Source organism: Phasianus colchicus, chromosome 6, assembly GCF_987193195.1.
Source record: "Phasianus colchicus chromosome 6, bPhaCol1.hap1.1, whole genome shotgun sequence".
Taxonomy (NCBI): Eukaryota; Metazoa; Chordata; class Aves; order Galliformes; family Phasianidae; genus Phasianus; species Phasianus colchicus.
The window spans coordinates 13,500,278-13,517,835 of NC_143441.1; the positions used below are offsets into that span (position 1 = coordinate 13,500,278).

At 41.0% G+C, this 17,558-nt stretch overlaps 1 protein-coding gene across 3 annotated transcripts; it reads left to right on the forward strand.

The window, feature by feature from the left end:
• Nucleotides 1–3,270: 3,270 nt before the first annotated feature.
• CMTM6 (CKLF like MARVEL transmembrane domain containing 6) lies at nt 3,271–16,755 on the forward strand. 3 transcript variants are annotated; one of them, XR_016467706.1, is made up of 5 exons: nt 4,378–4,665; nt 8,956–9,132; nt 10,568–10,666; nt 12,082–12,305; nt 14,381–16,755. XR_016467706.1 is itself a non-coding variant. In XM_031590264.2 (4 exons), the coding sequence occupies exons 1-4, from the start codon at nt 3,888–3,890 to the stop codon at nt 12,229–12,231; spliced, it is 552 nt and encodes a 183-aa protein (XP_031446124.1). In that variant the 5' UTR covers nt 3,271–3,887; the 3' UTR covers nt 12,232–13,244. The 3 variants fall into 3 exon arrangements, 2 of the variants coding, with proteins under 2 accessions (XP_031446124.1, XP_089998635.1); XM_031590264.2 differs by lacking the exons at nt 4,378–4,665; nt 14,381–16,755 and adding an exon at nt 3,271–4,013 and having other exon boundaries at nt 12,082–13,244; XM_090142509.1 differs by lacking the exon at nt 14,381–16,755 and having other exon boundaries at nt 12,082–13,244.
• The last annotated feature ends 803 nt before the right edge of the window (nt 16,756–17,558 follow it).

Below are 17,558 nucleotides of genomic sequence, written 5' to 3' on the forward strand. Positions count from 1 at the left end.
TGATGGCAGCCTAAAGGGAACTTAAACTTGAAGTAGGCAGGCTGGCTACTTGGATGCTGTTGAATAGAAAGGCCAGGTAGAGAAAGTCCTTTCTTAGCCTTTTTGTAAAAAGTAATAATAATAAAAATCTTTAAAAACCAAACAGCTAGCAGTGGTTAGGGAGGTAATATATTTAAAACTTTTAAATACACAGAAGTGACTTTCTGTTTCTAGAACTTCTTTTTATGAAGTGAAATTTGAATGAGTCATTAGTAAGGTTTTCCCCGGTCCCTGCCTCCACAGAAGAAGAATAAAAGGCAAACCATCTAGTTTGATGGCTTCTAATATATTGTCTAGCTTTCCCAGTATTCTGACGGTGATGCATGCCCTGCATCCCTGATGGGAAGCTTATCCCACCACACCTTCCAGGTCAATTCACTCCATGCAGTTGTTCATCAGCAGGTCATGCATTTCTCCATGTGTCACCTTTGCTGAATCACCTCTGAAGGCAGAATTGTAAGTACTGCAGTTGGAGCAATTGATTGATGATTAGCGGTCCCTATGTGCCAGTCCACTATTCAGTATCCCGAATTAAACGTATTAAGTATGGCTAACTCTTTAATGAGAACGTATGTTGTCCCTTCAGCAGATTGAAATAAAACAAATAAAATTCTTGTATTTTGAAATAATACTACTTAATTTGCAGTTGTAGAATCATTAGCTGTCAAATACCTCATGGCTTTAGGATTCTTTTTATGCAGATGCATTGCAGAAAACCAGTAACAAGAGTTATTCTAGCCCAGCATTTGGGAAACATGGAGAGAGTTGTGCATTTTTTTTATTTTTGTGCCACGAAGGCTACTCAGAAATAACTCTTAGAAATACCAATTCCTGATCTTTGGCTGTTTAAAAATCCCACCTTGGGGCTAGTTAGTACGGTGTTCAAGCTTTGTGAAGTTCAGCTGCAACACTGAGCCCAGACATAGAGCCTTTGGAGCTGAGCAAGAGGCAGGAGATGCAACATGTGCAAGTCTTGTCTGAGTTTGTCTGCTCGTCGCAGTCCTTGCTTTGTGATTCCCATGGCTAGCTGGTCATCTCACGCAGAGAACTTGTGTGAAAGAGTGCTGTTAGATGCCTGCATGGGAACTGAAACCAGGGGAGAGTCGTGCCTATAACTGTGGAGTTTCTGTGGAGTTTCCCAACTCGTTCTGTGGTGATCTGCCTCACCACTCTTCAAATGAAATGGAGCCTGCCTCCTTTGGTGGTTTGGGCTTTTAAATTGTTTTCCTATTCTTGTACTTCCTTCTCTTTTGCCCTCATTGAAGGAAAGTAAAAAGAATTGTATTTGTGAACATGGGAAAATGAGAATTCATTTGTGAGAAGTCAGGTCAAGGGAGTGAGCCTTGCTGCTAATCTTGACTGTGTAGGATTTATGTTTCAGCTTAATCTGGGTAATTCTGTAATACAGTATGAAGCTAGTTCCAAAGGTCTACTGGGGCTTCACTTTATAAAAACTGGGATGATACTTGGCCTGTACTCACCATATCCCAGGAGCTGATATTTATTCAACTGCTTTGTCACTCCAGTCACACTTCTTTTGTAAATTTTTTCAATGCGGTGAGGACTGATATCCATGTTATAAAGCTATACTGATGTAGCTTTCTCCATTTAATAGGTACTGCTTTATGGTCACTGTGGTGGTTATCCTTGGAGAAGATGTAATGCGGGAGAAAACTAGGTCACTCATCACTAATCTGCTCCCACCAACCTCCTACTCCTTGGCTGAGTGGAGATGTTGTGGCAGTTTACAATCTAATTCCAGGACTGCTTTCTGCTGCAGTGTCCTGCTTTAAGCTCAGGCTCTGCCATTCTGGTAGAGGTTGCATGAGTAGAAAAGACTTTATTTTTTGAAAACTCTGTCAGTACATAAAGAGAAGAAATTGAGTAAGATACCCACCTGGAATGGGATTTCTATTACATCACAGCCAGCTAATAGCAGTTGTTGGCATTAAACAGACATTATGTATCACTACTACTGTTTTGATCTGCATTCCCTCTTTAAAGGGGAATGAAGTTTAAAGCTGTACTTGAAAGACAGTTTTAGTGAAAAAGTAAAGAACAGCTCTGGTTTGTGTGCATAGCAGCATTTGCATGTTTTAACAAAATGCTGCAACTATTTTTAAGATATTTTGTCCTATGCTGTCTGGTTTTCATTCCTTCTCTGCTACAGATCTTTGTGGTTGTTTTGCTTTCCATGTGTTGCCTTATAAATAAAAAAAAGCAGCCTAAATAATCTAGGATTTAAATGGCAAGCCAGCTTTTACACTTCCTGCTGAAGGCCTGAGCAGAAAAAACAAATCTGAGAAAACAGCAGTAAGTAGGAGAAGGTTACAATATATTTTATCTTTAGTCAACTTTGTGTAGTTTTTCTATTGGTCCTTGAGAAGCAGCTCCTCTCAAGAGTTGTCCTCAGCAGTAACATCTGTGTTTATCCTTTTAAAAGGCTGTCTTAGGACAAGGTAACAAGACTGGGAGCAGCTACAGGTATCCTTAGATGGTACTAAATACTTACTAAGAACTCACAACTGCCTAAGCCCTGTCTCCCTCAGACAAAAGTAGTCTCACCACATAGGACATGTTGTGGTCATTCAGCCAACTTTGAAATATAAACACGAAATAAAACAAAATTGGGAATTCCTTTAGAAAAGGCCTCTGTAATACAACCTTCCTTACAGCCTACTAATGTAAAAACCGCGATGAAAGCACAGCAGTACTCTGGATCCATAACAGTAAATATCATTCACTACACTTACCTGCTCAGCCCTGCACTCCCAGGATGCTGTATGCAAAACTGCAACGTCCCAGCCCCCAGCAGAAGCTGTGGTGCACTCATGGCAATACCTTCCTTATTTCACTGGGAACTCCTGTGCCTGAGGAATCACATGGTTTGCCGACTCACTTGCCTCTAAAGCCAGCTCCTGCAACATGCACTGTTTATGGCACAAACACACCTGCACCACCCAGCCCAGGGCTCCCGCAGTGTTCCTCTGGGTTGTGTTTTCCTACAGGGAGGGATGCCATTTACAGCCCGCTGGCAAACAGTAGCCCAGAGCACACCCCACTGCCTTTACCTGCTCTGCACTGCGTCAGTTGTCCAGGCGTGGTGGCTCCCAGCAGGCACAGATGGTGCCTGATCTCTCAGTGCTGCTCACATGTCCTGCACTGCTGGGCTGAGACGGGCAGTGTGACCATTCACTTGGCTCCTTCACACAAAGCATGAGTAGAACTAAGGCCAAGAAAGCAAACTGCTGCTTTTCTATCAGTAGATCATACTTAGCAAAGTATATCTGAATTTGACTGTGAAGGACCATAATAGTTCTGTGGATAATAGGCTCATGAAAGTCAACGTGGTACACTTTTGCTTATATACAAAAGGCTTCATCTATTTCCTCATGGCACCAAGAGCTGTAGCTGCCTATGAAATCAGGTGTGGGCAGAGGTACGGCAGTACGTTAGAATCACAGAAGAGAGTTGGAAGGGACCCTTGAAGACCATCGAGTCCGACCACGGCTCCACACAGCACAACCTAAAATCCAAACCCAACGCCTAGGAGCGCTGTCCGAACGCTCCTTGAGCTCCGGCTCCTGTGGCCGCGCCCACCGCCGGTGAAAGTTCACAGGGATGCGTCCCAGCTCCCATGCAAAGGGCGGCACACGGGGCCGTCGGGCCCCCTCAGGGCGGCTCTCCGCTGCCCGCCCCTATCCCCGTGCGCGGGGCCTGCAGGAAGCGCTTTTGTTTCAGCGTCGACGGGCGGGGCGCTGCCTCCGCCTTCCCGTTCCCGTTCCCTGCCGCGCTGCTCCAGCCGCCTCCCTTTTGCTTTCGCTTCTTGCCGGCTCGGCAGCGCGGCCATGGAGAACGGCGGCGTCTACAACGAGACCACCGAGCCGCGGGCCAAGCTGCCCCTCCGCCGCCGCTGCGGCTGCACCCTGAGGCACCTGCGGGGCTGGCGGCTGGCGCACAAAGCCCTCCAGCCGGTGAGTGCCCTGCGGGCGCGGCGGGGCGGGACGGGACGGGACGGGGCGCGCTCCTTTCTCGCGTCCCGGCTGAGGCGAAAGGCCGCCGCCAGCACGGCTCTGCTGCTCGGTGCCGCGGTTTAGAATCCTAAGGGCAGCGCTTTCTGCAGAGGGCAACGGGGGTGAAAGAGGAGGTGGGAACCCTGCTCCGAAGCTCGGGATACGGCCGTGGACTTGGCTGCAACTCACACACCCCGGCAGTGCCTCTCCTGCCTCCTGTAGAGCATCGCACGCACTGATGGTGACGGTCCGGACGGCTGAGACGCTGCTTCTCAGCGGGCGGTCCCGGTGAAAACGCAGGCTCCGCTTTTGCCTGTTTGTTGTCATGTTTTGCGTGCCTTCAGCACGTGGGCGCCCGATTCACGCTGCTGTCTGTCCAGCGGTGCTGGTAACGGTGCAGGGAACAGATAGGGGAAGTACTCGCAGTACGGCTGCTGACTGTAAGTGTGTCGGTGCTGTTTTCCGGCGAAGTGGCTGTTCGGTCAGATGTCTCATGCTCGGAGGAATCATAGGTAGTTTCCAGCCCTCTCTCATGTGCTCACTGTGCAGAAAAGAGGACATTCTGTTTTTAAACTTTGGCTCACACAGAGTCAAAAGGAAAAGAAAGGTAAAGGTAAGACTAAATGCTGCCAAAAGCAATGTTTTCTTAATAGCGTTTTAAAAACATCATGTCCAAGAATACTTTAAATAGACGTAACAGGATGCAAGCTTTTACTTTGTCATTTAGAGATTGAATAAGTAAGATCTGCTAGCTGTTGCTCCCAAACAAGCAGATCATTTATATCAGCAGTGTGATAGAATAGAATAAAATATTACACGTGCAACTTCACCAGTGTACTGAAGTCTTCAACTTGTTACCTGAGCAGAAACATTGCTTAAAAAGCTTTCCAGGTAGGAGAAAGGGAAGTTACGATGGGCCTGTCCTAACCATGATGAGTAGCTGTTTGATAGGCTCCAAAAGTAGTTTGTGATCTATACTTGTCCCACAATGAGAGGAAAAAGAAAACTGAATTACGATAATTCACTCTTCTGATTTCTGACAAATTTTCTCCTTCCTTTTGTTTCCATTTATCAAAATGCACTGTTCTGGAGTTCTTGGTCAAAGCATTTAAAAGAAGCACCAGGAATTACTGAGGGTGGAATCCTCAGTATCCCCAGTAAGAGAAATGTTTTAGGAAGGATTTTTGGAAATCCCTGTAATTTAGCTAATATTAGCATCTATTAGCTGTCTGTTAAAATAGGGATTCTTTGTTATTTTGGGGGTTACACACTGATTATCACTGGGGTGGACAACTAAATAGGGTGTTGGTTTCAAAAATCACCCATCTTTGTTACAGAATAGAATAATAGAATCCTCAGACTTTTAAGGGACCCTTAAAGATCACATAGTCCAGCTCTGCTGTTCTGCCATGAACACCACAGCTAGATCAGGGTGCTCAGGGCCTGACCCAGCCCGGCCTTGAAAGTTTCCACCACATCACTGGGCAACCTGTTCCAGTGCCTCAGCACCCTCACTGAAAAAGACTTTTTCCTTATATCTAACCTAGATCTTCTCTCTTTAAGCATGAAACCATTTCCCTTTGTTCTATCGCCACAGACCCATCTAAAGAGTCTGTCCCCTTCTTTCCTGTAGCTCCTCTTTAGCTACTGAAAAGCTGCTCCCAGGTCACTTTGAAGTCTCCTCTTCTCCAGACTGAACAGCCCCAGCTCTCAGCCTATCCTTACAGGGAAGGTGTTCCATTACTTGGATCACTTTTGTGGCCTTCCTCTGGACATGTTCCAGCAGCTCCATGTCTCTCCTGTACTGAGCACTCCACATTTGTATGCAGTACTCCAGGTGAGGTCTCACCAGAACAGAGCAGAGGGGAAGGATCACCTCCCTCACCCTGCTGCCCACACTTCTTTTGATGCAGCCCAGGATATGATTGGCTTTCTGGGCTGCAGGGGCACACTGCTGGTTCATGTTCAGCTTCCCACCCATCAGTACCCCTAGGTCCTTTTCAGCTAAGCTCAATCCTTTCGTTCCCCATCTTGTATTGGTAATAGGGTTTGCCTTGACCCAGGTGCAAGACCTTGCACTTGGATTTGTTGAACCTCATGAGATTCATCTGGGCCCACTGCTCAAGCCTGTCTAGATCCCTCTGAATGGCATTCTATCCTCCTGTCCCTCTGGTGTGTTGACTGCACCCCACAGCTTGGTGTCATCCACAAGCTTGCTGAGGGTGCACTCGACCGTGCTGTCAATGTCATTGATGAAGTATTAAAGAGTATCAGTCCCTGCAATGATCCCTAGGGGATACCACTTGTCACTGATCTCCATCCAGACATTGAGCCATTGACTACCATTCTCTGGACTTGATCCTGCAGCCAGTTCTTTGTCCATTGAACAAGAAGGTCAAGTATTTTATAAAATACTGTGAAATCACCTGCAGAAAACTTCTTTCTAGGTGTGGGTTTCTAGATTGCTGTTTTGTTTTACTTTTACTATAGCTGGATTGTTTTGTTGTTGTTTTTTACTCCATGATTGGTTCAAATTCAGCACTAAGTTAAATGTCACGGTGCCTATTGTGCCATGGTTGAGGTAGAAATGAGTTCTCATCTAAAGCAGTAGTATTTCTTATTAGCAGTTATTTTGCTTTAAAAAAAGTACCTTAACCAGAAAGGAAAACTGTAATTCAGCCTCAATCTGCTATTTGTCCTGAACTGTTTGCTTCCTATAGTAGCCCTCACCTTGGAGCAGTACAGAACTAACATATGTGCTTTTCTAAACTGGAAGGTTTGTGCTGGGAATACCACTGCTGCTTGCCTGCTGGCAAGTTCATTGATTTACTTTAAATTTGCAGCATTTCTTTGTGACCTTTTCTTTATTAAACCCACCTGAGAAACGTGACATTTGTGCAGAAGCTTGCAGTAGCAGTAATGTCAGTGTTGATGAAAAACTTCTTGCTGGCAAAGGGCAGAGGAAGATATTTATTTTCTGTAGGAGAGGGAGGGAAGGTGGGAGCTGCCTGTTTGTGTCTTAAAGTGTGACCTTGGTCTTCAGTGCGAAGGAAGCTCTGTCCCATAGGTTTACCTGAGCTGCCGCTCTCTGCTCATTGCTGACAGCTTGGAGGAAAACAGTTGTTGATATTCTGTCCATTTACTGCTTGGATGTCTCCATAGGCACAGTGTGGAGAAGGCAAATGTGAAACTAAAGCAAAGGACAAGTCCCATAAAAGACTCCAGTTGATCAATCCTTTTAATTTTTATTTTGACATGGAACCCCTTTAAGTACTCTTTGAATGTGATTTTCTCTCCCTTGCTTGTACACTCAGCCAAGAGGTTGGTTTTTTTTTTCTCAGTTACGGTTACCTGGGATACTGAAGTCTTCTGAGGGCAGGTTTCCAGAAAGGCTTTTACTTTCCTTCTCGTCTGTTTTGTTTCTGGTGAAAGTGATGGCTGATATAAAGAGTGCTGATATATAAAGGGGTGGAAATCTAAATCGCAGAAGAGAGGGGAAGAAAAATAAAAACGTACCTCCTATTTTAGCTCACCTTGCAAAGAATGTGAATTAGTCATTGGACACAACTGTAAGCTGTGTAAGTAATCTTTTGATTATTTTTAAAAAAAACTCTCTAAAAATTGGAAATTCAGAGCTTGATACGTTCCGTGGGCATCCATTGTAATCACTGATTTAGGTGTGAGTGTTCCTGAGCAATGTGCCTTTGCCAGCAGCTGCATGAGGGAAGGGAAGTATGCTGAGGCCTGATTGTAATATGCAGTTTCCCACCTCCAGTTCTTTCCCTTTCTGAGATCCTGTTTACTTTATACATGATTGTGTATTCAAAATACAATGGTTTGAAGTGCCCTTCTGAGGTGTGACTTAGTTGGTAGAATGTGTGGTTCTCATGTGCTAAGTTGCTTTTCTTATTTTTACTGTCAGAAAGCCGAAACCGAGGACAGATAATCATTTTCCAAAATAAGGTGCAGATAAAGCACCTGCAGCTGTTTTTACATGCCATATCTGGAAAATGACAATTCTAAATTCTAGAATTCAGTGTTTTTCATAGAACTGTCACCCTCCCACATGCTGTTATTAATAATGTGATCATCCTTGCATCACTCTTGATTTTATGACCGACTCTGGTTCCTAATCATTGCTTTGCTCTAATTTGCTGAACTCTTTACTGCACGGATCCATATCCTGTGTCATCTTTACAGGATGAAGAAAACCAGCGAGAAGTGGCCACAAGGAGGGATTATTTAAATACAGCAATATTCTTTCCTGCACGAAAAAGTAGCAGAAAATCCAACAGCAGATGCATGACAGCTGTATGGGAATTAATTCATGCTGCGTCATCAAAGAAGGACAGTTGCAGGAAGGCTGGCATAAGCTTCTGCACAGATTAAACATTGTCCAGCATAGCTTAAACGTAGCTTAAACTTTCTGGTTCCTGCAGTTGAGCTGCTGTTGTTACAGGGTTCTAAGTACACAAGCTACGCTTTCTGTGAAGTTGATCAAGAGAGGCAGTTGGCTCCAAACCGAAGTGCGTTTAAATTTAAATACATCTATTAGTGGTAAGCAGTAGAGATTGTGCTTCTCATCTGCCTGGTTTGCTTCCTGCTGCCTCCTGCACAGCATCACAAATCAAGAGTCTTTACTTTCTAACCAAAAAACGAGTTTGGCAGCATGTGCTCAGCTTAACCGAGTGTCGTTCACTGCCTGACTTTAACATCAAGACAAAACTGCGTCCCTATATTTCTGCATGTAATGAAATAGAACAGAATTTTATGGGGTTCTTTTTAAATCCAGTGTTTTCTTACAACTGTCTTTATTAATATTGATATCAGAGGCATTCAGACATTCATTTGTTAAAGATATTGATGAGACTTGGTACGATTGAAGTATGTTATTTGTTTGCAGGTCCTCTCTTTTCTGGCTGTTATTTTTGAAGAAATTGTGGAGGATTGTATCAACTGTCATGGGCTGTACTTCTTTGAATTTGTAAGCTGCAGTGCTTTTCTTTTGAGCCTCCTGATCCTGTGTGTGTATTGCACTATTGCATATGAAACATTTGGGAAAGATAAAGTAAACAAAATGGTAAGGAATTTTATTTGTTTTAAATAAACCATTTAATGTAAGCTCTTCAAAACTGCTTTGGAATCAAAAGGCTGTGCAGAGTGAATCTCCTATTATTCTCCATTTAAAAAGTAGATTAAAGGAGGTTATATTACTTTCACTTTTTCAACTTTAAGAGTCTTCTTAATATTGGCAGTTTTCCAAAATTGTCCTACATGCAGGATGTTAGGACTTGTGTGAAAGTCTTTCATAAAGGCTTCCACTATTACACTGTTATAATAGGTCACTCCAAAAGCAATGCCTCCTATTTATTTCCATGGAAACTACAACAGATACAAAGAGCTCAGTAACACTGTGAGATAGAGCAAATTCACTGCTAGAAAATGCCATTTGTCATCACAGTCACTGCTGTCATCCATGCATTTTCACCAGAGATGAACAAAAGCCTGCATGTCACGCTTGTAAAAAAAAAAAAAAAAAAAAAAAAAAAATTGCACCAGTGGAGGTGACCTACTGTTGCTGTCACCACTGCTGAAACACACCATCCACCACCTCATTGTGCCAACATTTACTGTTTGGTCTCCATAAACATTCAGCAAGTGCCAATGAATGTCAATGGGTGCCATTTTTTCCACATGGAAGAATTCAGTTCCACCCCATTGCTTCAGATGCACTCCCATGTCAGACACCTTTCTGTCAGACTGCCCCTTTGATGCCATCTGTCACATAGCAACAACACGTAATGGGATACTGGTGGGAAGGTTCAACCTCTGCTGCCATCCATCAACATCTGCCTGCCTCTGACCTTGTGGGTCATCATAATAAATTAGGAGGCATTACTTTCAGAGCAGCCTTCATATGTATGATATGGTTTTCTGCCAGCATGGTACTTGAAATCTGTCTGCAGTATCTGCTTTCCTACTGAGTGTAGCCTACCTCCTTTTTGATAATAATTGTGCTGGTTACTGCTCATGCTTTTATGTTTCAGAAGGTGCACTGGTGGCACAGTGTTGCTCTGTGAAGTCAGGAAGGCTGTTGTTTTTGGACTGTCCTTTCAGTGCAAGCAGTAACATTATCATGTGAAGATACAGATAAGAGAGTGTAGTCAGAGATTTGAATGAGCACCTTCACTTACAGGTTTCTAGTTTCCCAGATGAAATAATGCTAGCATGATTGACCTGCACTTGAATTTGACTGTGGAAAAAGGTTAAATGTAATGAGAGAAGTACTGAAAGAAGATTAAAGAAGAAAAAGGATTTTATAAAGTTGACTTTTAAAAATAGTTAATGATATTGAATGTTGGTTTGTAGTGAAATCAGTTTCCTGAATCTCCCACGAACTTCAGTGTTTCAAATTGTAAATTCATTGTCAGATTAACTTGGTTGCTGTTAGGATGTTTGTTTGTTTTCAGGTAGCATATCTACTTTTGTGTAACATTCATTTCTTTTATTTGCAGAACTTTTGGACCATGCTCATTATAGGTGCCTTTTTTCTAATAGCTTCAATAGTGCTTGCTGCAACTAGCTCTGGGTCTGCTTTTGAAAAAGCTGCTTGTGTAAGTCTTATAATTGTATCATTTACTTTACATTTAAATTGTATCTTAATTTTTCTGCTCTTTAAACCTCACTCAGTTTGCAGGCAAGAAGCTGGGCAGGGAACAGACGTCAGAGCATTACGTTGTTTCAGGAAGAGAGAGCTATTTTGGAGCTTCTACAAACTGGAAAGCAGGCATTCCTTAGGACTTCTGCAAAGCTCTGTGTACTCTTGAGCTCCCCAGCATCTTCGTTCCTCGCTTAATTTTGCTCCCTTGGCTCCATACTCTTCCCTGTCCTCTGCCACTGTTGACAACACTGCCTTCTCTCACCGCTCCCTGATAATCTCATCTCTGAAATGCAGATCAGCTGCATTTCCATAATATCTTCCAGTTGTAAAGTCAGCAAGCAACCATATCTTTTGTCAGGCATTATAAAACATATGTAGAGAATGCTGGCTTGTAAAGGTTGCGATAAGAATCACAGTTTCCTTAGTGACAGAAATAGAACAACGGGGCATGCATCTCCCGGGAACAATAAAGAGGCTCAGAGCAATGCACTGTAGAGGATTTGTGGCATAGTTTCTTACTTATTTGGCACTCTTTTTAAATAACCTTGAAATTGTGAGTATGTGAGTTTAAAAGATCAAACTTTGATTTTTATTCTTGAATGAATTAAAAATGGATTAGAAAGGAAAGTGAAATACTTCCACTCCATAGGCAGGATGAGCTATTGGATACGCACATTTTCGTGTGGTTCTCTGTTTTGACGCTGATATACTCATACCTCATGGTTTGAGTATAAAGGCTCCTCATTTTTTGCTTTTTTAAAAATTATTTTTGGCTGGAAAAACAAAGAAATTGTGATTTAAGACTTATTAGTGTCTAATTGCTTTGGGGAAAAACAGCTGCTTAAATTCAGTCAAAATGAGTGTAAATGTGTACATTTGATTCCTTGCTTGAAAGAAGGTGCTAAAACCAACCTTCTGCTTATCACTCTTCTGTTATGACTAATAATGAAACTTGTTATCCCTACTTACTGACCCAACAAGGCCTTGCTGAGGTTCTGCTGGTTTATCTCTCTTCACCTTTCATCTGTTACTCTTCTTTGCTTGGTCCTTCTAAACTGCATCCCTCTGTTGTATAACGGTTCTGCTATACCATCAATGCTATACTTCTTCATTAGTTTTACTGGGGAAAAAAAAGAATATATTTATATATTTATTTAGAAAATATTCTAGCATCCGTAGCTGGTTAAGAGAATGAGAACTGTAAAACCTTTTACGTTTTATATGCTACAATATGACTCCCAACCCATTGCCAATTTAAATGGAACCAATGACTTAATATATGAGCAGTATTAACATATCTCTCCAGACACTTAGAATACTGTCAATGTTTGTACATTTTTAATTCCTGTATTCCTTTCACTTTCATAGGTGTTTGGATTTTTTGCAAGTGGGGCATTTTTAGCTGAATTTATATGGGAACTTTGGTGCAGTCGGAAACAAAGCACTGAAGAATGCTCTGAAAATCCAGGCCACACTCAAGGTGCCACAGAAGATCAGCCACTGAATAAGCCAAGCTAAACTTTCTGAAATTAGTTTTTTTTTTTTTTTTTTTTGAGTGGAGCAAACTAAAACTAAGTTTCAGTGCTCTGTAGGTAATAACTTCTGTCTCTTCCTTCTAATCAGTTTTGTGTGCGTTGTAAGTCACAAAAATTTAAAGATCTGTAGGCAAGTAATGACATCTTGAGCATTCTGCTTTATTTAATTTTCTAAGTAACTGGTCCTGCCACCTATTTAGGTGGCATGCATTAAAAAAAAAAAAAAAAAAAAGTGTAAATAGAATAACTGAAGGACAATAGTGTGCTGATTTGATTTTGGTAGAAGTGACTAATAAAGGGAAATATATGATCCATAAATTCTTAGTTATGCTCTGAAGACATTTTCTATATTTCTTGGACCAGATACTTCTCTTACACGTTCCAAGTTAGAAGAGCAGAATTTATTCTTATTGGTCAAGCAATAATGTAAGAGACAACTAATTGCAGCCTTACAAAAATTCTTATCCTTATGTAAGAGTGTGGGATTTTGTTTTTACTATTCAATCTCTTTCTTCAGTTCTGCCTGTGAGATCAGTTTAATGAAAGCATAGAGTTTTTATGCAGGGCGTAATGTAGTTGTTTATTAAGGAGAGAGCTTTGCACATCGTGATCATCAGTGTTCACACTTGTATGACAGAATGTTCTTTCAGTTTCAAAACCAAGAAAATTTGCAGGAATAAAGAAAAGCTAGCTGTGAGAGGAAAAATTGAAGAATAAGTATTTTCACAAAGTAACCCTAAATTAGTAATTTGAACATCAATGGGAAAAACGTTACTGGGAAAAACATTACTTCACACTGGTACTATCCAGGTGAATAGGATTTGCAAGGTTAATGGAATACACAACTTGTCTATGCATAATTAATGGTGAACTTTACTGGAATTGTTGTGGACCATGTTATTTTCTTTGCTCTAGTGCACTATGGCACTGGTATAAGACTTCTTAATACTGGCTGGCTCAGCTGGTGAGCAGGTAAATAAGTACATGTACCCTAAAGCAACAGGCCATAGGACTGCAAGAAACACTGCTGATGCAGCATGTATCAGACCAGTGATGGACATATCAGGCTAGATGCTGATGGCTATAAATAAAATGGAAAAAAGGCATTTTTTAGATGTCTGAGGTAGAAGCAAAATTGCTAGACATCATGTAGAGGAATGCCTTCAAAAGTAGGGCAAAATGCCATAAGCCAAGAGATGTTCCAAAAATACCACAGTACGTGAGAAAAAAAAAAAAAGCTGATTATGCAAAAACAGTTCTTGTTTGAGTTCTCATGACATCTGTAATGTCTTCCAGCATTAACACCATTTCATCAATATTCTTGTCTGACAAATTTATAGTCCTGTAACCTGTTGTGGCAGCGCTGAGACTAAGCCCTCCAGAAATTGTGCATGAGAGCTGTATTTGGAAAGGGATGAGGAAGACAGTGTAAGAGAAAGCAGTGTAAAAGGTCAACTTTTTTTTTTCTATTACTGTTACTTTCAGATGAACATAAGTTTATGATGTTCTCTCCCTAAGCTCTGAGCCTTAACTTTAACACTACACTTTGCTTGAGGAATGTAACATTTTGACAGCTGGCGTGAAGCACCAAGTTTAAGCTGTTTCTTGGTTTCAGAGCCATGCATAAAATACATATTTCCTTGTATGAAATTTCTTGCCTTGAAGATGAAATGTTATTTGGACTGTCATTTATTTTCTTGTATTTATTAGAATCCATTTGCACTAACCTGATCTCAGTGTAGGTGTACAGAGCTTGTTGTAGCTGTATCTGAAAACTGGGTAGATTAGAGATGTGTTTGTTTACAATAGGCAATAGGAAACTGGTCCTAGGGAGAAATATCTCTGCTGCAATTCGCAGTGTCTGACTTTGGTGTATTTGTTCACAATGGTGATTAGCATTTTAGGTTGGTGTGAGTTTTTTGTGTGTTTGTTTTTGTTTCCTTTTTAGTTTATTGCCCAAGATTCTTCTGAATTCTTTTGACATTGAGATTTCTGTTGTTTCTTAATCTTGATGCTCTAAATACAGTGTAAAATTAACAAGGTGCTGTTGATATTATTTAAACAATGCAGGACTATGACAAAACTTTCATCTTGGGGTAATTTTCCTTTTTTTTTTTTTTTTTTTTCCTTAGCCTAAAATATATGAAGAGAGTTCTGGGTTTTGATTACCTTCTCTATTGACTTTTCTCTGCCTAAGTGCTTTGCTATTGGCATCTGTTCCTGAATTGGAGATGTAGGTACCGAGAGGGATCCATGAAGCCATTTTTCTGCCTTGGGCCTCCCTATCCTATCTGGTATCTACCACTGATTCTTTACAGACAAATTGGAATACAAAAGTTATTTTTACAAAAGGGTGCCACAAGCATTTGGTGTCAGAAGTCTGGAGCTGAGTTCTGACTCCCACGACCTGTGTCAGACCTTCTGAAACAGAAATATTGCCAACCTTTGCAGAATAGTTTGATGGATTCTCTTGCTATGTACATGCTGGCATCCCTGGTGTATTTCAGGTTGTTAAGAGTGAGGATTTTTTAACATACACTTCATTTTCCTTGTAGCTGTTCCAAGCAATTAGTGTTTACACATTCTCTCACCAACTGACTGATCTGTGTATGGGTTTGAGAACCAAATTCTGTTGACTGAAAGGGATGAAAGCATTGCCACCAGCTAATGAAAATGAGCAGGTAGTTTTCTGGAAACTGGTTAGATCTGTTTTCCCTTGTCATAGGATTTTCCTAATGGGAGACATGAAATTCCTTAAAACAATACGTAGTGCTATATCCCAGATACTGTTTAACTGGTATTCATCTGTCATATAGTAAAGTAGTTAAATACCACATATGAGCTATGAGTTTGAGGTAATTGCTAAACTGTTGCTACCAAAACAGTTGTTTGTTAACAAAGCAGTTTCTGTATGGTTGTACTGTTAATCCTAGGCTTTTAAGCTTGAGGGTAGGGTGTAGTTTGTTTTTTGTTGTTGTTGTTCAGAAATAGTTGGGAATGAGGTTTGTTTGTATCTATGCAGTTCTCTGCTGCTGCTTAACTCGCTTTGTCAGCTCCCCAGGGTACAAGGGCAGATGTGTGTCTCTGCAATCCTCCAGGCCAGGTAGGATGAGCCACATCCAAGCCACAGCCAAGCATAGTGGTCTCCTGCTGTCCTGATGTGTTCCTGTCATGCTCCTGGTGTTGGTTGCAGGCTTTGCGTGTTTTTCCTCCCATTAGGCTGATCCCAAAGGATGGCACTGGATTAAACATCAATTTTTGCAGATGCTCTTTCTGGCTGTATGTCTCCTACACTCCCGTGCATTGTCAGCAAAGTGGTTTGCAGGTTTCCCAGCCTGTTCCTCATTAAACCATTCTGCTTTCTTTAAATCAGCTATTTACATTGCTAAATGAAGTTGGCTGAATTTAACTGAAGTGGATTAGGAATTATTCAGGAAAATGGTGTGAGCTTTAGCAGAAGGGCAGTTATGAGAAACTATCTTAAATTTCTTTTCCTGATCACAAAGCAGCCACACTTGTACAGTCTTAACTGATAGTAAAACCTGTGGAAAGGAGCAGTCAGCATGGTACATCAAGCTGAAGATTGTTTTCACCTTCTTCAACACTGTGCTTGGCAGTGGTGCTGCGAGCCTGCTCAGACACAGTCAAAGCTTTAGCCTTCTCCAGTCGAGCCCATCCAAAAATATTTGAAGGCTCTGCACTGACTCTCAGGCATCTCTTATGCTTATGGTGCTGTGAGAATCACTGCAGAGGGTTCTCCAGGACATGTGAAGACTTGCTGTTAAGTAGTTGAACTGTGAGTTTTTGCTCTGAAAAGCCACATGTACATTATATAGAGTATGAATTTTTAAAGTGTTATGCACATATTAAAATCACAATGCTAGCAATGCCCTTTGGATTCAAGTATTTGAAGGAATTGTGCCCTACAGCTTGTACTCTGTGCTTGAAAACAGCAGGGCAGGGTTGTGGTCCTGTACAGCTCAGTTCTACCACTGCACCCACCAACTTTAAAATGCAGTGAACTGCAATGCTAAGAGCTCAGCACAAGATGTTTTTGCATAATGGCCATTGTGGTAATCCTCACTCTGTTCAAATTTGTGCAATAAAAATACCAAGCTTACTACACTGAAGGGAAATATTTTGTGAGATATTTGAGGGCTTGTATGAAGTTGTAATGAATTAATATGCTGGTAGTGCCTTTGAGATGGAAATTCATCTTTGTTTTATTTTATTGCTGTAAGCAGCAGGAGATATCTAGATTAAATTTTATGCTGTTCAGAACTATCACTTTCATACCTTTGAGAACTCAAGTGCCTTTTAATGATTATTAAATCAGAATGATAATGCAATTGTTTTATATATATTAAAAATTTAAAAAAGCATATAGTTTCGTAGCCAGCATTGCCTTAAACTTCCATTAAAATAATTGTGAAATATTTAATTATTTTTCCATTCTAAATCTGTCATCTTTTTAATGTATTATGTTCTTTTGGTCCTTAAAGATGTTTTGTAATCATTTTTAAAATAAAATATTAGTAAATAAGTTTCTTGTTTCTACTGCTAATGATTCTGTATCAGTATGTAGTTCTCCCAGAACAAACCATAGGAAATAACATCATTCTTTGTTCCTGGTTTGGAGGAAGGAGCTTGCATTGTGTTTGCCTGTTACTGGGGAAGAGTGTCCAACTTGCAAATCTGCAAAGCTGGATGTTTTTAGTGGAAGCTTCCAGGAAGAAAGGTCCAATAAGGTCAGTACTGTTCCATGGATAGGGTCTAACCAAACTAGTCAATGACAGACTTCACACCTATTATGGCCTAAGAGTTACTGCAACAAGTGTAATTCAAGTGCTGGTTTCCTGCTGTCTTGATTAGTTGGAGATGAGAAATGAGAGGTAAACTTGTTAAAGGAAGGAACACAAATAAACATAAGGTGTCATGAGCAAATTGTATCTTTTGGTGTAGAAGAATGCAGATGACTGAGCTACCAGGTTGAGGAGGAGTCACTGGATCCTTTAGAAATGTTTGTCTGATTGTTGGTGGCTTGGGTATGGAAAAGGAAATAATAAACTTGCATGCTTTCTGGCTGGGTAACTTTTTTTGTTTTATAATCAGGTTGCTTCTTGCCTATTCATCTTTGGAGCAGGAAGAGAATTGCACTTTTTTATCCTCTATACTGAAATTGGAGTAATGCACCATATTTTTCTTTATATCATTTATTAAATGTGAAATTCTCTATGATGAATTTGTAAACGTAAGAGTTCATGAGGGGAAAAGGCCTCTAATACCATAAACTAAATTAAATTTGAAAAC

Coding starts and splice junctions, on each gene's coding strand:
- CMTM6 (XM_090142509.1), top strand. CDS start 4,378: ATGTTTTGCGTGCCTTCAGCACGTGGGCGCCCGATTCACGCTGCTGTC. Junction 4,666..8,955: donor AAAGGAAAAGAAAGGTAAAG/GTAAGACTAAAT, acceptor ATTTGTTTGCAG/GTCCTCTCTTTTCTGGCTGT. Junction 10,667..12,081: donor CTTTTGAAAAAGCTGCTTGT/GTAAGTCTTATA, acceptor TCACTTTCATAG/GTGTTTGGATTTTTTGCAAG.